This window comes from Sinohyriopsis cumingii, chromosome 15 (assembly GCF_028554795.1).
Source record: "Sinohyriopsis cumingii isolate HCF-2022 chromosome 15, ASM2855479v2, whole genome shotgun sequence".
Classification (NCBI taxonomy): Eukaryota; Metazoa; Mollusca; class Bivalvia; order Unionida; family Unionidae; genus Sinohyriopsis; species Sinohyriopsis cumingii.
Genome location: NC_142975.1, coordinates 13,100,977 through 13,126,451, shown reverse-complemented (window position 1 = coordinate 13,126,451; position 25,475 = coordinate 13,100,977). Strand labels below are relative to the sequence as shown.

At 38.5% G+C, this 25,475-nt stretch overlaps 1 protein-coding gene across 1 annotated transcript in view; it reads right to left on the bottom strand.

Annotated features, from left to right (window-relative positions):
• The window catches only part of LOC149781276 (chordin-like), a 128,882-nt gene that overhangs the window by 27,487 nt on the left and 75,920 nt on the right, over positions 1-25,475 (bottom strand). Inside the window, exon 19 of the mRNA XM_089935364.1 lies at positions 15,099-15,210. Coding sequence (XP_089791490.1) covers positions 15,099-15,210 — 112 coding nt within the window. The remainder of the gene's footprint in view (positions 1-15,098; positions 15,211-25,475) is intronic.

Genomic DNA, 25,475 nt, shown 5'->3' with positions numbered 1-25,475 from the left:
CAAAATTTGTTTCAACAAAGTAAAGCCCATCGCACCATCAGTCTCAATGCACATTACGTGGTCTTGTTTAAAAGCCCTCGAGATAAATCGCAAGTGCAAGTCTTAGCCAAACAGTTAGGAACACCTTGGCTGACTCAGGCGTACGACGATGCCACTCAAACGCCACACGCCTATTTACTCGTCGATTTGAAACCTACGACCCCCGAGGATTTGCGATTTCGTACCCACTTGTTTCACCACTGGTGCCAAGACGGAGGGCCTGTCCTGTACACGTCTCCGTCCTCGACTTCATTTCACTCCCCATGAAAAAATCTATAAAAACCTCAGACCCTTTTTCGTCTGTCTCACACAGTGTGAACATGACGTCCCTTCAGTCGCATCTTCCCGTCAAATTGATTCGTGCCTTGTATGGCATCAGTCGAGAAAAAGATCCACAAACACGAGCTCGTGTCTTTGAAGCTAGTCTCAAAGAAGTCTTACGATGGTTTACGGTGACGGCACGTCAATTACTCCAAGGAATCATTCAGATTCCTCATCAAACCAAACGCTTTTTCGATCGACACAAAGTTGCTTTGGTCCAACTGGCCGATCCCCGCATCGACACTCAAACCAAAAAACAAATCATTTTGAAACCTGGAGGGAGCGGTACTCTAGGAGGGGTCATCATTCGCTCACTCTTAAGATGGGATCCTAATGCCCCCAAAGTTATCCCTAAGACAAAAGTTCAACGAAGCCCCAAGAAGAAAAAGAAAAAGACCAGGTCCCCAAAGAGAAGAACTTCTCCAGTGGCGGGACCCTCCTCTTACCAGACACCACCCCGAAAAAAGAAAAGAAGCCCCCAGAAAAAGAAACAGAGAAAAAGTCCCCAGAAAAAGAAAAGTCCACAGAAGAAAACTAGTCGCAAGAGAGGCACTGCGGCCAGGACGCAGCCTTACACTCGCAAACCAAGACCTGCCACAGCGGTGATTGTGTCTCCGACAGCCTCACGTTTATCCACTTCTCCGTTGATGTCACCAGGAACTGAAGAGTACTTGGAGACGTTAATCACACCAAGAACTTCTCCGTTGATGACCCCCAAAAGAACTTCCCCAGTGGCAGGACCTTCCAATTTAGCGGCAGTGGCTGCTGCTCACAAATTACCTTCTCCCAAAATCAAAGTCCATGAAAGATCGGGCATGTTACAAAGTTTACTGGATTTGTCCAAGCAAGAACTGACTCGATTTAGTCCGTTACGTACCCCTGCACGACGTGTCATGCCTGTCATGAAGTTGATACGCCGTAAAGACAATCAGTGGCGACGCGTTCCAGTATAAAAAAGGCCTGTGACCAAGTAGGGTATCAGTGTTCTTTTGGTGCTCCTAAAGACTCAAAGATGTCACCCTCCAGAAAACCCCAAGGAAAGAAAAGGAAAGGACTGCCACCACGTTTAGCCAAACATGGGGACCTGTTATCTGTCCTGTCCAAAGCTTCTCCACCCCGACGAAAAAAACTCATTCAAACGGCCTCCAAAGAGGTCATCGATACCGTGTGCGAATGTTGTTTGAACGGTTTGAAAGGCACGATTCCTTTGTCCAAACACCAGAAACAATGCTTAAGCAAACATCGTCACGTTCTTCGCCAAATGGTTCGAAAGAAAATTCCCATTCGTCAAAAAAAGAAGATGTTAGTGCAACGTGGAGGCATTTTGCCTCTCTTGTTAGGCCCCATACTGAAAGGAGTCTTGGGAACCATGTTGGGAGGACTGATGGGAGCAAGATAAAAAGGCCTTCGAAAGTCCCAAGATCTCAGAATCGACCCCTGACAACCCCATGGAAGGACGAAAACTAGCTTTAGTGCCTTACAAACGATGGATGGAATACCATCGGTGGCAAGAACAACGCACCCCGCATTTACCTCCCAATCCCAATTTGAGCGAGATGTCCCAGTTACAACACGAACTGCAGTCCTTGATGGATCGCCAAGATTTGTCCGAAACAGAAAAATCGCAAAAGTACGGTCAACTCTTGCAACGACTGCAACTCTTTCACCAGAAAGCTTTAGACGAAACAGCTTTACCCACCCTAAAAGATTTTAAGACCTTGATGAAAAGTCCAGCACCATCACCAGTACCAGTACCAGTGACCAAGACAGAAAAAGGAAAAGAAGAAGAAGAAGAAGGGTTTCAAACTCCACCAGAAAAAGTACGCAAGTTAACAACACCACCTACCTCCAGAATTGGATGGATTAAAAAGATGATGGCCACCCCTTCTTCCTCACAAGAGAAAAAGAAAGTGAAGACAGAAGTGAAGACAGAAGTGAAACAAGAACCGATATCCCCCGCTCAGACATCCTTCTCCTCTTCGACACCTATTGCTGGCCGCACACGCAAAGCATTGCAATCCAAGAAAATACCCCAAGAGAAAAAGAGTAGCATCCTCCAAGAGTGGGTGTCTTATTAACACATCAACCAACACAAAAAATAAAAAATGGAAAAAGTCTTAGCCAGCATTTACTACGATCCCTCCCATCCTGCAGGTTACGCAGGAGTTCAAAAATTGTATCGTGCTGCCAAAACGCGACTGAAAAGTCTCCGTTTACCTCAAGTGCAACGATGGTTACAAGAACAAGCTACCTACACTTTACACAAACCCATTCGACGCAAGTTTGCCAGAAGTCGCACCCGAGTGGAAGGCATCGATCATCAATGGCAAGCCGATTTAGCCGATGTCTCTCATTTGGCCAGCTACAATCGTGGCTACAAATATTTGTTTTGTGTCATCGACGTCTTTTCCAAATTTGCCTGGGTCGTGCCCTTGACTTCCAAATCCAGCAGCGAGTTAGTGCGAGCCCTGCAACGGGTGTTGAAACAAAGCGGTCGTCACCCTCTTCGATGGCAAACGGACAAAGGCACCGAATTTCTGAACCAAGCTTTCCAAAAAGAATTAAAGAAACGTGACATTCATTTTTTTACCACCGAGAATCCCGAAACCAAAGCCAGCATCGTGGAACGTTTTCAACGCACTTTGAAAGAACGCATGTGGAAATATTTTACGCATCACCACACTCTGAAGTACATCGACATCTTACCGCACCTGGTGCAAGCGTACAACCAATCTTACCATCGAAGCATCGGACGTGCCCCGCAGGACGTGACTCCCGACAACGAAGTGCTGGTGTTTGAACGCCTGTTCGGTACGTCCCCGACGAGGGCTGTCCCCAAGAAAAGTGGAGAGTTGGCCGTAGGAGATTGGGTGCGCATTGGCAAAACCAAACGCACTTTCGACAAAGGTTACTTACCTAACTGGACGACCGAATTGTTTCGCGTCACTGGACGAGTGCATGGCCGTCATCCTGCCGTCTATAAATTGGAAGACATGAACGTGGAAGTACTCAAAGGAACGTTTTATTTGCCCGAGTTACAACGTGTCACCAAAAAAGAAGACGACGTGTACGACATCGAAAGCATTCTCGAACGCAGAACCCGTAAAGTGGGCAAACGACGTGTCAAAGAAGTCAAAGTACGTTGGAAAGGATATCCACCCAGTTTCGATTCTTGGATCGACGCTTCGCAAGTCATCGACTATAAAAAGAAGAAGTGACCATCATGCCCTTTCACACAGCAGACGCAGCTACGTCGACCAGTCCTTCTTCACCCAGTTCTTCTGTGCAAGATTTACAAAAACAACCCTTGTGGGTGTGGTGTGGAGAACGTGTGCCTAAAACGCAAATCGTCTTTTTCTGCCAAATCTTCGTGGTGTATTGTGTCATCGGGGCAGCCATTGCCAATTTGAGTTTGCAACAAGGAGACAAACAATTGTGGACCATTTTATTGAGCAGTTGCATCGGTTACCTGCTTCCCAATCCCTCCCTGAAATTCTCCTCGAACGGGAACGTTGTGTCCAGTGCCAGTGCCAGTCACCACTCCAACCACAATCAGAACCCCATTTTGGGCGGAGACACGCCTCTGACGTCCATTAATAACCCCTCGGACAGCCACAGAACTCTGGAATTATGAGTCACCAAAACCAATTTTACTTAACCTTACCCAGTGACAGTTCCATGGAGGTGTTTCCCCACAACACGTTGTGCTGTTACACGGCCAAATTACCTCAGACCATCCCCTTAGATCACGAAGCCCATTGGGAAGTGGCTTTAGTGGAAATGATTCACCCGACCCAAGTCCTCAATGTCCTTCCCAATCAAAATGTTTTTGATGTGGAAGTTCATGACGAACAATTGCAACAGTACTTGGATACCTATGGCAAATATGACAAGAAAACCCCTGGCACAAAAAATCAAAAGTACACCACCTATCACTTGTTCATTCCCCCAGGGTATTATTTTAGTGGTCAACATTTGGTGAGCACCATTACCTCCAGGTTTAATGTCGTGTTTCTGAAAGCTTTGGAAAGTGTCAAAAAAAGTGTCACCATGGAATACCACAAAACAGCTCGTCGCTTCTTGATGAAATTTGACGGGAGTAAAATCCTGTCCATTTTATTTTGTCCTGAATTGTTTGACATGTTGGGCGGAGACATGGACATGAGAATGGCGATGATGAAGAAAAACGAATCACCCATCGTTTACGACAACGAGTCTTTTAGCAAGTTATTTCGTGCCCCGGTAGAACTGAACCAAGGACTGAATTTGATGTTTGTGTACTCCGATGTGGTGGAGTATAACGTGGTGGGACACACCTCTGTACCGTTACTGCGTGTCATTCCTTTCAAAGTGGATTCTGCCACGAACGCTGACGAGGAAGGTGGAAACACTTATCACGTCCACCGCGAATTTGTCCATCCTCACTATTTGCCTGTCAGCAAGTCGTATTTGGACACGGTCAACATTACTATAAAAGGAGATTTGGGACAAAATATTCCATTCACCAAAGGAAAAGTCACGGTGAAACTCCATTTTCGAAAACGGTTCTCTCACGATTCGTAAGTAAGTCATGTATCCAGTGTACCGAGGGGTTGCTCGACAGCGAGGACACGGTTTAGGAGACATGCTGAAATCGGCCTTTCGTTCGGTGGCTCCGGTGTTGAAACCGATGGTGACACGCGGATTGCACGCCTTGAAAGATGCGGCACTGACGCAAGGCAAAGAATTTCTCCAAAATGTCATCATCGACAAACAAAACCCTAAAGAAGCCTTCATGAGGGCAGGCAAAAATGTCTTGCTGCAAACGGGCAAAGACATTTTGGGCCGACGAGACACACCTATAAATGCCCTGCACGCTACCGAGTCAGGCATTCAGCAAGGACAAGGCAGAAAGAGACGACGAAGAAAACACCCTTTCACCAGACTTCAAGCGAGAAAGGCCAAGAAAAGAAGAACCGTTCGAGACTTAGACGTTTTCGATTATTGAGAAAGAGAAAAAAATGATGCACCGAGAGTCTTGCGCTTGTTCCAAGACGGAACTGGACCTGTTTGCCATGCCCCCCACCATGATGACCATGCAAGAATCCCAGTGGGTGGAATTTCATCCCGTCTCCTCTTTGACGGAATCAGCTCCCATCGAGTTTGAAATCAAAGGACAACCCGAAGATTACATCGATCTGAATAGCAGTTACCTGTATTTGAAAGTGAAAGTGATCAAAACGGACAACACCAATCCAGGAGGCGATGCTAGAGTAGCTCCTGTCAACAATTTCATGCATTCCTTATTTAGCGAAGTGGACTTGTACTTGAATAACAAACTGGTCAGCAGCAGCATGGATACTTACCCATATCGTGCCTACTTGGAAAATCTCTTGACGTACGGAAAAGAAGCCAAGAATACTCATCTGGATGCTTGCGTGGTATGGAAACCTGACACAGCAGGTGTAGGCACGTTTAGCGACACAGTCCTGACAGAAGATGACAATCCTCACAATGTGGGGTTTAACGACCGTCGTAAGAAAATTCTGCAAGGGCGAAGTTTAGAACTGATGGATCGTTTGCATTTGGACATGTGGTTACAAGAAAAGTATTTGCTCAACGGGGTGGATATCCGTCTGAGACTGAATCGTAGCAGTGCCACTTTCCATTTGATGGCCCATGCCAACGAATACAAAACTATCATTCAAGAAGCCCGACTTTACGTGCGTCGTGTGGAAGTGTTACCTAAAGTGGGAAACGACGTCAGTCAGACGTTGAGCAGAACGACTGCCAAGTATCCGATACGACGCGTAGAAGTGAAAACGTTCACCATTCCTGCTGGACAGCGATCTATGATCGAAGATCATCTGTTCCAAGAACAGTTACCCAAACGTTTGATTGTTGGTATCGTCAGGAATTCAGCCTTCAACGGAACCCACGATCAAAATCCTTTTGAGTTTCAACATTACAATGTGTCCAAGATCGAAGTCAGTCGCGACGGCAAGACCTTGTGTACCCGACCCTTTGAGCCCAACTTTGGTGTCGCAAAGAATTATTTGAGATCGTACTTGTCCCTGTACGAAGCCACGGGGCAGTTAGGAACCAACACCAGTCACGGTATTTCGTACGACGATTATGCAGGAGGCTATGCTTTGTGGGGTTTTGATTTCACTCCAGACCAAGGTGGCGACGAGGGACATTTCCACCCTATAAAATCAGGCCAGATTCGTGTGGAACTTCAGTTTGCAAATCCACCTCCAGATCACACAGTGAACGTCATCCTGTATGCAGAATTTGACAATACCATAGAAATCAACAGTTTGAGAGAAGTTATTCTAGATTACTAGAAGTCATGGAAGACTGTTATCCCTCTTTACCTAGTGGAGAAACTTTGGACATGAAATGTGAGGAGACTGTGGAAGAAGAAGAAGTGATCATAATGAAGTCGAGATGGCCAGAACAAGAAGCCCATTTAGTCTCCTGTTTTGCCAAACACTTGGTCGATAAAATGACGGAATTGATCAAGAAAGATTGCTATGGATGTCAAAACGATCATCCCAGTCAAATTCAACACGATAAATGCCTAATGTTAAGTCAAGAAGAAAAATTGGACGAGTATCTGGACGAAGCTTGGAGTCTCATCTCGAACAAAGACGTGTTGCACCAGTGGTATAAAGACTTGCGTGAAGATTCTTGTCCACCATTAACCACTCAAGAGATCCATCGTATCGAAGCTCTCCTGAATCAGAGTGAGGAAACAGAACGAATAACCGTTTATTCGTCAGACATTTTCAAGCAAAAAGTCAGGATCGAATTGACGACTTATTATTACCTGTGAAGAAGAAAACACAAAACAATGGATACCTGGGAACTTTATTACCTTTTGAACCACAGTTCGTATACGGCTTCTTGGAATCCTGTCGTCTGTGCTAAAGATGAACTCCCTCATCGCAAACCTAAAGACCATCAAGCTTACGTGATCAACACGGGCGACAGTCATCTCCCAGGAACCCACTGGGTAGCCGTCTACTTTCCTCAAGAAGGATGTGTGGAATATTTCGATTCGTACGGATTGCCCCCTTTGGAAAACGATATCATCGACTTTATAAGAAGAAATGCTCAAACCACCCGATTCAATAATGTGAAATTACAAGGCACAGATTCCTTGGTGTGTGGACAGTACTGTGTGTATTTTCTGCATCATCGCAGCCTGGGCTATTCCTTAGAACATTTAGTGACTCATTTCGATCCTCGTTCTTCTGCTAGAAACGATGTGAAAGTAGATCGATGGTTTTGTGACCATTATGCTTATCTTTTGTCTCAAGCTAGGAAACGTAGTGTCCATCAATGGCCTAATGATTTCCAACAGTGGAAATCACAATTTCATTCACAACGTTGTCAGCCCTGTTTAAAGTAGATTGTCAATTGAGAAAAAAATGTTTGTGATTTGAAAAAATTGTTAGATGTTATAGTGTTGGATTATTGTTAAAAAATGTTAGAGTTGTTGTTTAGTGTTAAGTGATTTTTGAATAAAAAATGTTGTGTTTTGAAAAAAAATGCCTTTGTGGTTTGTTTAGCTATAAGAATGTTGGATTGATGCTCTTTCATTTCTTACTATCCCTCTCATGACACTCACTGAACGTTGCGGGTCGAAAACCGTGTGGGGGATGTTTTCCTTCACGTCCGCGCTTTCACTTTAAGAACCGGGGTTGTTTCCAGTCTAACCATCCATTGTCGACTCATCCTCCTACGAAGATGTGCTCCAAACTAGTTAAGCTCAACGAAGCCTACGTGAATTTGCATAGGGTCAGACACAGTCTGATACCGAAGCCAGAAGAAATAGAGAATGTGAGAATGTTAAAAATCACTGAAGACCTAATAGAAGAGCTCTTCAGAGAAGAAGTGAACAGGGAAAAAGAAGAATGGACAGAGAAGTACAGACTTCAGAGACAGCAGCAACAACAGCAACAACAGCAACAACAACAACAACAGCAGCAGCAACCTGAAGCTGACAGAGGCTTTGTCGATTGCCGTATCGACACCAAAGAGTTCTTCTTCTCTTTCCGAAGAAGCAGACCTGTCGCCAGAAAGTCTATAATCAGAGGACATCGCATTCTTAGAAACTAAAAAAAGAATGCCATAGCAAACAAAAAAACAGCCCTTTTCAGGGCTACCTCAATACTCTAGAAAAGAAGTAACGATCGATTTGCCAATGTGTGTGTGTGTGTGTGTGTGTGTGTGTGTGTAGGTAGAGTAGTGTGAAAATAAACACTAACTCTTTTTAAAAATGTGAGCGTATGTGTTGGTGTGTTTGTGTTAGTAAGTGATAAAGTAAGTTGGTATGGATAGTAGATTAAAATGATGTCTTTTTGGTGTTTGAGGTGTATATTTGGAGTTAGATTGGATTGCTTTGAGTATGTGAATAGTGGATTGAAGTGATTTATAAAAAAATTTTAAAATAGTGATGGGTAGCATAAAAAAGTGAGTGAGTGTTTCTTTTAGGTCCGCGCGTTGTTGTTGTTTTTTTTTTTTGGTTATGATCTAGGTAAGATGAATTTTATGTTATTAGGGGGATGTTTTCCTTCACGTCCGCGCTTTCAGTATAAATTGAAACTCGCTGAACAGTCTAGCTACCCTTGTTGATTGATCAACAATAAAAATGAGTAGCAGACTTGAAAAACTTTTTGAACTCCAGATGCACCTGGAATATGCCAGATGCCTCCTGAACGAGCTGGCTGCGGAGGCCCTTGTGGAAGAAGCCAGGATAGAACAGGAGGAGGAAGAGAGAAAAATGAAAGAAGAGGAGGAAAGAAAGAGAGAAATCAGGTGTCACCCTATGATGAACCCTGTGTGCAAGGTGACACCTAAGGCAAGAACATCTCCCCAACCTGTAGCTACACCACATTTACAAGAGGAGGTTAGGATGCCAATTCATCCTAGAATAAGAAATAGAAGAAGAAAAAGGGAAGTATTCACTATTCCAGAGACAGAAGATTGGAATAGTGAAGCCACTCAACCCGCCTCTGCGCTTACAGCAACAAGGGTGAATTGGCAAGGAGACTGGAGTCGAAGATGTGTGTGTGGTGCCAGACCAGGAAGGTGCCAGCATTAGATAGGTGCCTCTGGAGTTAAAAAACAGCCCTTTTCAGGGCTACCCCCAATCTCTAGAAAAGATATAACAATCGATTTGCCAATGTGTGTAGGTAGAGTAGTGTGAATATAAACACTAACTCTTTTTTTCTTGTGTGTGTGTGTGTGTGTGTGTCTGTGTGTCAGTTTGTAAGCGCTCACGTATGTTAGTGTGGATAGTAGATTTGGGTTCGTTTATTGTTTCTTAGCGTATGTGGAGAGTATAGTTTGGGTTTGATTATATGAAATGAGAAAAGTGGGGGATGTTTTCCTTCACGTCCGCGCGTTGTTGGGTCATGATCTAGGTAAGATCAATTTTATGTTTTAGGGGGATGTTTTCCTTCACGTCTGCGCTTTTCGTATAAGAACCCACAGTATTCTTCGTTCAAACCATTCTACGGAATAACAGATACAAGATGGAAGTGTCGGCGTTGTTCAATGACTTAAGAAATGTTTACTTTTGGATGATGGATGGAGAGTACACTATTGAAAGGATAGAAAGAGAATGGAGGTTGAGAAAAAGTCTTGACTATGTCAATGAACTACAATTAGCGAGGAAGATGATAGAGGAGATGATAGAGGAAGAAGTTAAGAGATTGAGAGGATTGATTAAACCAGAGTATGTAAGAGTGGGGACTATAAAAGAGTCTATGGACAAAGTAAAAGCAGTGAGATGCTATTTAGAAGAACTAGAGAAATGGTCAGAGTGGAAGTTCGTGAAAAGGGGCATTGAACAACTAAAGAAAGCGGAAGAAAAGATGAAAAAGATAATAGAGGAAGAAGTGCAGAAAATTAAGGACAGGTGGGCAAAAGATAGAAAAGAACAAGAGAATAGAAAGAAAAAAGAAGAATATGAGAGACTGAACAATAACTGGATAAAAATCCAACAGAAGTTCCGAGCCATGGGTCACCCGGACTGGATACCGGAAAATGAAAAGAAGAAGAAAAAAGGAATTTGGGAAAAGATTAGGGGCTGGATGAGAAGATGGAGGAAATAGAAGAAGAAGAAAGCCAAAGGCCCTTTTCAGGGCCAGCCATATTTCTCGAAAAGAGATAGTCTTTCCATTGCCTACCCCTTCTTATATTTTATTTTTTATTTTAAAAAAATAGAGACCCTCCCTGTTTCAATTTTACATAGACCCTATATAGTCCCAGGGGTTTTTGACCATGTTAAATTTACATAGACCCTATATTGTCCCAGGGTGGTTAATGTTAAAATTACATAGACCCTATATAGTCCCAGGGTTTTTTGGCCATGTTAAATTTACATAGACCCTATATTGTCCCAGGGTGGTTAATGTTAAAATTACATAGACCCTATATAGTCCCAGGGTTTTTTGGCCATGTTAATTCCCATAGACCCTATATTGTCCCACGATTTTTCTCCATGTTAAATTTACATAGACCCTATATTGTCCCAGGGGTCTTTTTAATGATAAATCCCATAGACCCTATAGTATCCCACTTCACTACTACGAATTCATCTCTTTTAGCCATGCACCATTTCGATACCACTCAAGGTCTTAAACTAAGTAACAGAAAGAAGCCAAACCAACAAATTTATTAACATCAACAAAACTTTGTTCTCTAAGTTGCAAAGTGAATATTTACGACGAACTTACAGTATTGTGAATTAATGACAAATAATCCAAAGAGTTATATTACAATTCCAAAAGTATACCAACAGGCTTTTGAGTAGGCTCCCATAGCAACCGTCTTTATGTATCACAATTATATAATTCATAATGTTCTTGAATCAATCCAAAATGTTCCCCAACTAGTGGGTTTTTTTCCAGAATGTCAATGAACTCTTTTGTATTTCAATGAATAATTTTAAAACAAATGATTCCTCTCAAAATACATCGGAGCGCAACAGTACATGATTCCATAGATTGATCTGAAGGTAGCATTGAAATAACTTTGTTTACCTCAACCTTATATGACAAAATACGACGATAAAATGATCAGGATGTAGGTCAAACATTCTCTTCCAGACTATTCTAAGCTGTCAGTAAAGCTACACGATGAATTCAAAATATCAATTCAAACATTTAAAAACTGTACAGGTAGGTCAATACTACTGTCATCAATTAAAGACAAAGGTGCAACACACGCCAACTCAATTAAATATACATACCAATTTAAATCTATTCTACGAGTTTCAGAGATCATACTTTTGAAGATACTTTTTAATGTGTCAAACAAAGATTTATATTGATGAAATTGCAAAGTTAAGTATCCAATTTACATTCCGCTAGTTCAAAGCTTCACTAGGAGTGGGGATTTTTTTCTGACCAAACTTTCAGCACTCAAAAATGAATGTAAAATCACGATAGCACTCGTAAACTCATTGTGCCCTTTGGCTAACATTTCTGGTAATAAAATGCAAAATGTAAACTGAAATAAAAACAGTATCAATACATTTAGCAGGTATCGTTAGGTTCTGCTTTCACTGTTGCCTATATTGTGCTTTGTTTGAAGAAGCTATTGAGATTTACAATTGGTCCACAACAGACGTTGAAGATTTTTTCAAGAGTATCATTCCAGTTTCTTTTGCCTAAATCACAATCAAATACATAATAGCAAATGAACCTTTACCTGACAAAGGTATTACACAATTAAAAATGTATGAGATAGGTGGAAAGGCAAAATGAAAACGTCCGTGAGAAGATACATATAAAAATATTTGATGAAAGAAATTAAACTCTACAATATCCAGATCTGAATACAACATTTTGGAATAGTAAGAGGCAAATATGGAAACAGATTATCCTTGTGAAGATATTTCAACAGCAGGATTATGTGTATTGGAAATATCTACATAATTGATTTTTCTTTTTAATTTACACCCACGTGATATAGCACCCTAGTTATAGGAATTGTTTAAAAAGGTCTAAATGAAAAGTTAATTAGCAACAAAGTTTTAAAACAGGATGTACTTTAACAATAAAGTTGTTGCTAAGCAGCAATGCTCTTTGCGAAGCGACGTGGACTTGGTAAGCAGGGCAACCTCTTTGTTGGAGACAGTCCGGATAACATTGAGATCAACAATGAGGAGCTGTGGAGACGGCCCGGATAACATTGAGACCAACATTCAGATGTTTCATTTCATCGTCAATAGATAAAATTGATACAAAGACATTTTTTATTTAAAAAAATAAACACAAAATTGAAGGAAACAGATAAAACTCTTATGAAAATGAGTTGATATGACAAAATAGTTATACAAATCAATGGCTCAAATCGAGATACTTTTAGTGTAATGGAAGCACTCCCCTGAAGGAAAAAAAAAAGATTTCTCCAATCCACTTCAAAAAGAGTAGAATTAGTTGTTTGGGTATTACAATAAATTGGATGAAAAAGAAAACATCAAATCCAACTAGGATGTAATTAATAATTTTTTTTAAAAATTATTTTTCCTTAAAACTCATGATAATTATTAAAATCTCAATATTTATGTGAAATAATCCTAACAGGGAAAAACTACAAATAGTCTCAATGAAGACATAAAAAGCTGATAAAAGTGGTGATGTTGAATGTGATAAAAGTGGTGATGTTGAATGTGATAAAAGTGTTGATGTTGAATGTGATAAAAGTGGTGATGAATGTCTAAAATATAACTAAAAAGCTAAAATCACTCTGAGTAACAATTACACACTCCTAAGAGTTTTATCTAAGTTTCCCTCAATCAACACTGATCAACGACGATGCCAAATTAGTTGGATTCAATAGCCAGATAAATGTACATGTGTGTATTTAATGAGAGGCAGTCTGTGGGTCTTCCGCAGAGGAAATCAATTACACAAACAATTACAGTATTGGATATTATTCATGCTTACTTGAGTCTTTGCCAGAGAATGTGTTTTGAAGGAGACTAGGTTTCGTACATTTTAATGGTCAAGTCAAGCGGAACAGTTTCAAAACCAAATTTCCCAATCTTTCGAATCACAGTTGTATTGGGTTATGTTCCAGTGTTCTTGTAAAAGGCACACAAATCTTGTTCTCACAGTAAGATCTGTAATCGTTAACAATCCTATCAAAGGAATATCCAAGTCCTCTTTCTCTTTATTTTATTAACAGTTTGTTTATTCTTTCGTGCCGATTCCACTCAAATACATAAATGTAATAACGGAACCCTCATTGGTGATTTGGGATAACTGGATCACGAATTCAAGTATTTACTGATTACTTTTACTGGCAAAATGTCAATATATATTTTACTATTTTAAATGTGTAGGTAGATTTTTCAGTTCACCATTATTCAATCAAGCATATTATAGTTTGTCCCATTTATTTTCCTCCCACAACTCTTTGATCTTTATAGACATCTGTCTTTGGTATGACTCGGCCGGGGATCGAACCCACGACCTCCCGCATTTATAGGCATCTGTCTTTGGAGGATGGCAAGATGATTTAAACAGTGTTCTTTCCCGGCTATTTGAAACAGTATGCAAACATCCAGAGAATACCTTACGCTTTAAAAAATCTCTTTAGGCAACATAATAACCATCTACAAATGGAAGTGCTATCTTCAGCACTTTGCAACAATATCTTCAAACTTACGTTAAAAAAACCCAAGTAGTATATGAGCTGAATCATCCTGTGTTGTTGTAATTTAAGTTTGATCTCCATAAATTCTATCTATTTAAACTGGTCTTGTTGTATAGGACATTTAGCAAGGTTTTTTTATTTCACTTTAGCAACTTAAGCCTTCATGATACTGGTCAGATCTGATCATCTTTCAATCAGTGTTGATGCTGCCAATCTCTATTCTATTGCCATTGAATGCAGTCCGTTAGTCTCCGTTCTTTTCTAAAATATTGCACGATTCATTATCTGATGTTTGAAATGTAAAAATCAATATTTGTATTCCATGTATTCTCCTGAATGTTGTTATGTGTCATAACTTACTTTGATCATACTTACATCACTCGAAACTTATAAGCAACACATCATCTCTAGATTCCTTACTACTGACAAAATATACCAAACTCATTTCAACTTATATAATTTTTAAATCACTTATTTGAAGACGGTTGGGTTTCTGGCAGTCTAGCTTTGCTATATAGCCTATCTTTCATAAAGAATTTCAAAATATATTGTTTTTTAATATTTCAGTACAACAGTTGCATCATGTATTGCAGTGATTATGTTTCAATATTACGGTCTGTTTCGGGAGTCGATGACATTTTTTAAAAGTGATTTGCGTATAGAACTATTGAAAAAAGTTACTAATATTGTAAATACTTCAGCAGTTAAGTTTGAATTACTCGATGGTAGTGGCTGCACTGTAGGTAATGGGAAAGCAGAAGTTATAATGTAATACTGGGTCATATTTTTGTTCTAGATCGTACCATTTTAATTATTTTACAAAAGGAGCAGGAGATATTTTAGATGAAATGAAGAAACAAAGCAAGAAAATATTTGTCATGTAAGCGGCTTAAAGGAAATGTCCTCCTCCAAAATGTAATAGATAAGATGGCAGTTACTAGTACAGTTCGCAGGTGCTTGGAATTTGCTTCATAAGATTGTCTCATTAATCTCAGTATCTAATATCGATTTAATCAGATTCCGAAGGCATTTCATTCAAAAGACTTTTCTAATTTATTATATCTATTTTCTAAACTTACCAGGGCAAATCTGACAGCAGTCGTTAGCGTTTATTCGTATGGCTTCCTGAACCGAACACGTCAGTTCTGGACAGGAGATTCTTGTGCAGTTGACCTCCTGTAGTGAGCCTTCCTAATGGGTAAACAAAGTAGATAATTGAAGCAAACGGAAACAAACCCGTATGAACTCTCCATACAGATCGATTTTTTGGTATAAAAAAAGAAGGAAAGTCATATCTTCTATGAACCTCGTATGGTAATATGTTGAAACGAAATAAGTCAATATGGTGCGAAAAATATGTTTAACTGTTTGTAAAAACGCCATATCTTTAAAATTTTAATCTTCCCAGAGAAGTAGAAGAAGAGATTTTTAAAAAATTAAAACTAAATCCAATGTCATTTTTCAATCCCATGCTTGGTTTCTCATAAGAAAATGGAAATATATTACATTCATTAATCCCTTAGTGACGACTTGTTTCAATTTTGAAAAGCACATAAATGTGAATAATATATCCAGCTCTGATTCATTGTTCTATTCAAAACTAAGGACATTTTATCTTTTTGGAAGCCTCTTTATATGCAGTGATCTGTAAACTGAAATCCATTTAATTCCATTGATAACATAGTCTTTTAAAGTTTTGTCCAACTAAATTCCTTTAAACAAACCTAACAAATTCTCTTAGTTATTGACGATGTTATGTTTAACAATCCAAACGTTTTTTTTACATGTTCCCATCAATTATTTACAAATTTGTTCTCTTTTTGCATTTGTACCTCTCTGTCTGTCTGTCTGTCTGTCTCTCTCTCATCAGTTTGTAACCCCTCTCTACGTAAACAGTGTTGTACACTCTCTCTCTCTCTCTACGTGAATAGTTTTGTATCATCGCTCTACGTAAACAGATTTGTACCATCTAACTACGTAAACCTTTTTGTGCCATCTGTTTAATCAAGTCATTTTCAATTCTATCGACAGCTAATTCTATTCATATACCCATGGAACTAACATCTACATGGATACATGTGATAATGTTTTGTTCATTTTAGGCAAAATATCTTCAAGCAGCCTTAGCGCATCCAAGCCAGGTACTGCTTGTACATCTCTTATGCACACCCAAAAACACAACCGCGTATTAAGAGTCACGTGTCTTGTTACCATGATTAGTTGAGTAGGTGGGCAATGTTCTATGAGCATTCATGTTTTTAGCAGGGGGGGGGGAATATTTAAAATAGAAAGGGGTCGTTGCAACACATAATTAAGAAATCAGCTTTAAATCGAAGAGATATTTAGTACAAACTAATAAATATTGATCGTAAAAGAGAAGAACTATTTGGCAAATGAAACATTTCTTCCTTTGATACAATCTGTGCAGCAGTATAAAGACAAATATGACTGTTCTTGGAAGTACACTCGTCCCGAGTGCACAGGGAACAATACATTTTGCCAGTTTGGAAAAAGATAAACAAAGAATTACAAATGTTGGTTCATTCAAGAAATAAATTACACTTATCTGTGTAATTGCGTACAGACAGTATACCAGATTCAGATTTAGTTGTATTTAATCTTCGCTCAAAGATTTCACTTAGGCCGTATGCGCCGTTTTTGGTCATCGCATAATGTATTTTGCCCATAACTTCCAATTAGCACATCAGAAACTATATATTATAAAATTATATATTATAATTAATTCTAACTAATTAGGGTATCTCGATTACATTGTTGTAATTACGAACAAGTATAGCCACTTATCAGCTAACACTAGAACAAACAATTCAAGCTATTTATTGCTTTATTGTCAAAATGTTCGTATTATTTCTCTAAAAAGCAAGACCTTTTTAACTGAATTAGCTACCATATATGTAATTGTAATTTGAGATTACTCATCCTTAATAAAAATGACTACAGTTTAGACTTTGTCATTTTTTACGAAGATTTTGTAACTAAAAGAGTGCTCGTTTAAGTGGCAGCTGAATAAATATTTACCTATTTGTAATTACAGTGTTGTTATCTAGTAGCTCCCATCAATTAAAATCAATTCCAATATATAGTTTATGCTGTACTCATTGAACGTCACATGGACAAAGTACATGATATAATGACCTTAAAGTAAAAAAAAGCATGGAGAAGCTTAAATTGTACGAAGGCAATTTCTGTCATGTGTTTTTCCCAAGGACACACCACAGTAGCCGATCCAGGCTGATCTGATGGCGGGAATCGAACCCGCACCCTAACGGTCACAATACAACGTTTTTACCACTGAGCCACCGCAGCTACTTGATGTCTTAAATTGACGTTATGTTACATCGTTACCCATCCATTTTTATAATGATTCCACGCCACAGTTTTACATTTTACACAAAAGTTAATTTCTAAATAAAACAGGATCAAGATGTTTGAACAATCTAATATTGTGAAATTTAATTTAAAACAAAAATGTTTAGACTGACGTCAGAGGCGTAGCTGGGGGGGGGGGCAGGGGGGTACATATGTCCCCGGGCGCCAAGGTACAGGGGCGCCAAAATGAGGCTTACAACGTTACATTATAATAAGTAAACAAGGGTAATATTCAAAAATGTGATTAAACGGGGAGGGGGCTGGGGCGCCAATTTTATAGTTCGTCCCCGGGCGCAAAATATCATAGCTACGCCTCTGGCTGACGTAAATCAGTGTTGTTGAAGCATTCATTATGCGGATAGCTAGCACAGTATAATTAGCACAGGATGTAAATGCAAAACCACGTGCCTGGAGTAAATGCCCGGCTGTAAAAGCAACATTGTGTATCGAATGTTTGTGATCAAATAAAAGACGTGTAACCATTAAGGTTTTCTTGAATTTCTTTTTAGACAGAGTCAAATTGAGTTTCGTAAATCTACATGCGTATAAGTTGCATAAAAACTCAATAGCCAGAAAAAAAAGATAAAAAATGGATTTTTCTAAGTTTACAATCTGGTTTTGAACGGGTACGAATTAAATTTGACTTTAAAATGCCATAAAACCATCAGCTAATGAGATATTGAGAATTTTATGTTGAGTAGCAAGAGATGAAAAGGATCCCAGTAGTGGGTAGTTTTCACCGCAAATAATGAAGATCGTGCAGACGACATATTTGTGAGGAACTGAACTTTTTGTGTAAACTGAGGAGCGTATCATATATCTTTAACAAACCCAAATTTACCAAACGTTGACAAATATTAATTACCATATGCATATATTTACCAAACATTGACAAATATCAATTACCATATGCATAGATTTACCAAACACTGACAAATATTAATTAGCATATGCATAAATGTACCAAATATTTAAAATAGCAATTAGCATATGAATAAATATACCAAACATCAATTAGCATATGCATACATGTACCAGACAATGACACATATCAATTAGTATATGCATAAATGTACCAAATATTTCAAAATAGCAATTAGCATATGCATAAATGTACGAAATATTTAAAAATAGCAATTATCATATGCATAAATGTACCAAACATTGACAAATATCAATTAGTATATGCATAAATGTACCAAACATTGACAAATATCCATTAGTATATGCATAGATGTACCAACTATTTAAAAATATAAATTACCAAATGCATAATTGTACCAGACATTGACAACTGGCAATTAGCATATGCATAAATGTACCAAACATTGACAAATATCAATTAGTATATGCATAAATGTACCAAATATTTAAAAATAGCAAGTAGCATATGCATAAATGTACCAAATATTTAAAAATGGCAATTATGTTACGTATATTTGATTTAATTTATATTTGATTGAGTTGCGTTTGATTTAATTGTTTGTGGGTTTGGGGATATTTTTTATTTTCTTTACATGTTAATGTAATGTAATTTTGTTTACGAGGAATTTTATATTTTCCCGAAAATTCGGTTTGACCTGAATCTTTCCATAACTACCTAATAATAGTAAACTGTTTCTATTTTTGACTTAGTTCCTGGCCTTGATTGAGGGTTAAATAAACAACTTTTATTCTCAAAGTAAAATGATTGGTTCTTTTCAAGGAAATACAGGGGATACGAAATGTTTATATCTAAACATGAGCACCTGATCCTATATTTCGCAATTAGACATTTCCAAAGTTGCGATATACTTAGTATTAATAGTGATGTTTAGAGAGAGAGAGAGACAGAGAGAGAGAGAGAGAGAGAGAGAGAGAGAGAGAGAGATCGAGATCAGAGTTTTGGGGCTTTTAAACACTTGATGTCAAGTTGTTTTCTTCTGTTGTGATTAGTATTGAGTTTTTGAGTTTTATTTTAATTTTTCGGATTCTAAAAGATTAATTCGTTTCTCTCGCAATATCATATGCTCGTACAGGATTCTTGAACAAAGACACTTCTTAAAACTTTTATTTGGATTTCCAAGACCGGAGGATTAATTATTATGTTTCTACGAGGAACTGTAGACTTCAACACAATACAGGTTACATCATACGTCATCGTCTACCATCTTGGTTCTTCGTCAGGAATCGAACTTGAAATCATTAGAACATTCTATTATTATGACGTCTAAAATAGTATTCGTGAATTATTCTTGGATCTGATTCTTAAAACCGTAAGTTCATAATTTTTCATATTTCCAGAATTTTTCCAGGGAAATAAATTATTATATTTGTCCAAGTTTGTTGTTTTTATTCTTTCTTGTGTTACTGTTTATTCGAGCCTAAACAGATAACATAAGAATTAGCAAATGCATAAATATACCAGTCATTGACAAATATCAATTAGCATATACATAAAGGTACGAGTCATTGACAAATATCAGATAGCATATGCATAAAGGTACCAGTCATTGACAAATATCAATTAGCATATGCAAAAAGGTTCCAGTCATTGACAAATATCAACTAGCATATGCATAAAGGTACCAGTCATTGACAAATATCAATTAGCATATGCATAAATGTACCAAACATTGATGGATAGTACAGTAAATGTTTCCAAATACCAATTAGCATACGCACTGCATATATGTACCACTCATTGAAATAGCAAATTAAATGTTTGCTAATACCAATTAGCATATGAATAAATGTACCAAACTTTGATAAATATCATATTAAATGTTTCTCATATCAAGCAGCACATGCATATATACACCAAACATTGACAAAATAGCAATTAGCATAAGCACAAATGTACCAGACATTGACAAATAGCAGTTATCATATGCACAAATGTACAAAACATTTACAAATAGCACAGCAAATGTTTCCCAGTATCAACTGGCATGTACATAAATGTACCAAACATTGACAAATAGCTATTAGCATCTGCACAAATGTACCAAGCATTGACAAATAGCAATTAGCATATGCACAAATGTACCAAATATTGAAAAATAGCAATTAGCATATGCACAAATGTACCAAACATTGAAAAATAGCACAGCAAATGTTTCCCAGTATCAACTGGCATATGCATAAATGTACCAAACATTGACAAATAGAACAGTAAATGTTTCCCAGTATCAACTAGCTTATACATAAATGTACCATTCATTGACAATAGTAGATTAAATGTTTCCCAATACAAATTATCATATATATATATATATATATATATATATATATATATATATATATATATATATATATATATATATATATATATATATATATATATATAAGTAGTGAAGTGGGATACCCTAGCGTCAATGGGAATTAGCATTACAGAACCCCTTGGGACAATCTGGCGTCAATGGAAAATTAACATGGAGAAAAATCGTGGGACAATCTAGCGTCAAGGGGAATTTAACATGGGAATAAATCGTGGGACAATCTAGCGTCAAGGGGAATTGAACATGGGAATAAATCGTGGGACTGTCTAGCGTCAAGGAGAATTGAATATGGGATTTTTAAAAAAAAAATTTTTTTAAAAAAGGGGTAGGCAATTCAAAGGCTATCTCTTTTCGAGATATATGGCTGGCCCTGAAAAGGGCCTTTGGGTTTTCTTCTTCTTCTTCTAATTTCTTCTTTTCCTCCACCAAGTTCTTATTTTATCTCCTACACTCTTCTTCTCTTTCTTTTTTTTCTTCTCCTCCTCTTCTTTCTTCTCTTCCTCCTCTTCTTTCTTCCTCTTTTCATTTTCTTCTTCTTTTTCAATTTTTTCATTCCATTCTCTCATCCTTATCCTTTCCTCTTCATCCTCCTTCTCCTCCTTTATTTCTTTCAACAGATCACTGATGATTACCTTCATTTTTCGTAAATTGTTTATCTCCATCTTCACTCTATGGGGACTATATGAATAGTGATCCTCGTTTAGGTTAACCAACATTTGCTCAAACATTCCTAAATTGTCCATCACGTTTTGCAATTTTTCCATTTTGTTAAGGTGGTTTGAAGCCATCTTCTTTTTTATTCTTTGCAGAATGGTTTGAACCACGAATACTGTGGGTTCTTATACAAAAAGCACGGACGTGATGGAAAACATCCCCCTAAAAACATAAAATTGATCTTACCTAGATCATAACCAAACAACGTGCGGACGTGAAGGAAAACATCTCCTACTTTTTCATTTCATATAATAAAACCCAAACTATACTCTCCACATACGCTAAGAAACAATAAACAAATCCATAATCTACTATCCACACAATCGTACGTGAGCGGGTACAAACACAAACACACAAACACAAACACAAAAACACATACGCTAAGAAACAATAAACAAAATCCATAATCTACTATCCTCACAATCGTACGTGAGCGCTTTCAAAACCCAAACTATACTCTTCCCATACGCTAAGAAACAATAAACAAATCCATAATCTACTATCCACACAATCGTACGTGAGCGGGTACAAACACAAACACACAAACACAAACACACAAACACAAACACACAAACACATACGCTAAGAAACAATAAACAAATCCATAATCTACTATCCACACAATTGTACGTGAGCGCTTACAAAACCCAAACTATACTCTCCACATACGCTAAGAAACAATAAACAAAATCCATAATCTACTATCCACACAATCGTACGTGAGCGGTTACAAAACCCAAACTATACTCTCCACATACGCTAAGAAACAATAAAGAAACCCATAATCTACTATTCACACAAACATACCTGAGCTCTTACAAACACAAACACAAACACACAAACTTACTTCAACATTTACAAACACAAACACAAACACACAAACTTACTTGAACATTTACTAACACAATCACACAAACACATACACTTCCACTAGTAATAAAGAGTTAGTGTTTATTTTCACACTACTCTACCTACACACATTGGCAAATCGATCGTTATTTCTTTTCTAGAGTATTGGGTAGCCCTGAAAAGGGCTGTTTTGTTTGGAACTTCATGGGCACCTGGTTAATGGTGGCACCTTCCAGGCCTGGCGCCACATACGCATCTTATCCCCCAGTTACTTTTTACCTTTTGGGGGGAGAGAGCAGAGGCAGGATATGTCGCTTCAGAATCCCAATTTTCACTCTCTGGGATTTTGAAATTTCTTCTCTCCTTTTCCTCCTCTTCTTTGTTTCTTCTTTCCTCTTTATATCTTCTTTCTTCTTCTTCTTCTTTATATCTTCTCTCCTCCTCTTCTTTGTTTCTTCTTTCCTCCTCTCTTATCCTTCCCTCCTCGACAATGGCTTCCGCGGCCAGTTCATTTAATATGCGCCTGGCATATTCCAGATGCACATGAAGCTCCAACAGTTTCTCAAGTCTCGTGTTCATTTTTTGGTGTTGATCAATCAACAAGGGTAGCTGGACTGCCGAACGAGTTTCAATTTATACTGAAAGCGCGGACGTGAAGGAAAACATCCCCCTAATAACATAAAATTCATCTTACCTAGATCATGACCAAAAAAACAACAATGCGCGGACCTAAAAGAAACACTCACTCACTTTTTATGCTACTCATTACTATTTAAAATTTTTTATAAATCACTTCAATAAACTATCCACATACTCAAATCAATCCAATCTAACCCCAAATATACACCTCAAACACTAAGAAAAGATATCATTTTAATCTACTATCCACACCAACTTATTTTGAGCTCTTACCAACACTAACACACCAACACATACACTTCCACTAGTAATAAAGAGTTAGTGTTTATTTTCACACTACTCTACCTACACACATTGGCAAATTAATCGTTATTTCTTTTCTAGAGTATTGGGTAGCCCTGAAAAGGGCTGTTTTTTTGTTTGCTATGGCATTCTTTTTTTAGTTTCTAAGAATGCGATGTCCTCTGATTATAGACTTTCTGGCAATAGGTCTGCTTCTTCGGAAAGAGAAGAAGAACTCTTTGGTGTCGATACGGCAATCGACAAAGCCTCTGTCAGCTTCAGGTTGCTGCTGCTGTTGTTGTTGTTGTTGCTGTTGTTGCTGCTGTTGCTGCTGTCTCTGAAGTCTGTACTTCTCTGTCCATTCTTCTTTTTCCCTGTTCACTTCTTCTCTGAAGAGCTCTTCTATTAGGTCTTCAGTGATTTTTAACATTCTCACATTCTCTATTTCTTCTGGCTTCGGTATCAGACTGTGTCTGACCCTATGCAAATTCACGTAGGCTTCGTTGAGCTTAGCTAGTTTGGAGCACATCTTCGTAGGAGGATGAGTCGACAATGGATGGTTAGACTGGAAACAACCCCGGTTCTTAAAGTGAAAGCGCGGACGTGAAGGAAAACATCCCCCACACGGTTTTCGACCCGCAACGTTCAGTGAGTGTCATGAGAGGGATAGTAAGAAATGAAAGAGCATCAATCCAACATTCTTATAGCTAAACAAACCACAAAGGCATTTTTTTCAAAACACAACATTTTTTATTCAAAAATCACTTAACACTAAACAACAACTCTAACATTTTTAACAATAATCCAACATTATAACATCAAAGAATTTTTTCAAATCACAAACATTTTTTTCTCAATGGACAATCTACTTTAAACAGGGCTGACAACGTTGTGAATGAAATTGTGATTTCCACTGTTGGAAATCATTAGGCCATTGATGGACACTACGTTTCCTAGCTTGAGACAAAAGATAAGCATAATGGTCACAAAACCATCGATCTACTTTCACATCGTTTCTAGCAGAAGAACGAGGATCGAAATGAGTCACTAAATGTTCTAAGGAATAGCCCAGGCTGCGATGATGCAGAAAATACACACAATGTTGTCCACACACCAAGGAATCTGTGCCTTGTAATTTCACATTATTGAATCGGGTGGTTTGAGCATTTCTTCTCATAAAGTCAATGATATCGTCTTCCAAAGGGGGCAATCCGTACGAATCGAAATATTCCACACCTCTTTCTTGAGGAAAGTAGACGGCTACCCAGTGGGTTCCTGGGAGATGACTGTCGTCCGTGTTGATCACGTAAGCTTGATGGTCTTTAGGTTTGCGATGAGGGAGTTCATCTTTAGCACAGACGACAGGATTCCAAGAAGCTGTATACGAACTGTGGTTCAAAAGGTAATAAAGTTCCCAGGTATCCATTGTTTTCTGTGTTGTTTTTTTCTTCTTCTTCACAGGTAATAATAAGTTGTCAATTCGATCCTGACTTTTTGCTTGAAAATGTCTGATGAATAAACGGTTATTCGTTCTGTTTCCTCACTCTGATTTAGGAGAGCTTCGATACGATGGATCTCTTGAGTGGTTAATGGTGGACAAGAATGTTCACGCAAGTCTTTATACCACTGGTGCAACACGTCTTTGTTTGAGATGAGACTCCAAGCTTCGTCCAGATACTCGTCCAATTTTTCTTCTTGACTCAACATCAGGCATTTATCGTGTTGAATTTGACTGGGATGATCGTTTTGACATCCATAGCAATTTTTCTTGATCAATTCCGTCATTTTGTCAACCAAGTGTTTGGCAAAACAGGAGACTAAATGGGCTTCTTGTTCTGGCCATCTCGATTTCATCATGATCACTTCTTCTTCCACAGTCTCCTCACATTCCATCTCCAAAGTTTCTCCACTAGGTAAAGAGGGATAACAGTCTTCCATGGCTTTCTAGTAATCTAGAATGACTTCTCTCAAACTATTGATTTCTATGGTATTATCAAATTCGGCATACAGGATGACGTTCACCGTTACATCAGGGTCTCGGTTTGCAAACTGAAGTTCCACACGAATTTGACCAGATTTTATAGGGTGGAAATGTCCCTCGTCGCTGCCTTGGTCTGGAGTGAAATCGAAAGCCCACAAAGCATAACCTCCTGCGTAATCCTCGTACGTAATGCCGTGACTGGTGTTGGTTCCTAACTGGCCGGTGGCTTCGTACAGGGACAAGTACGATCTCAAGTAATTCTTCTTCTCAAAGTCAGGTTCGAAAGGTCGGGTACACAAGGTCTTGCCATCGCGACTGACTTCGATCTTTGACACACCAAA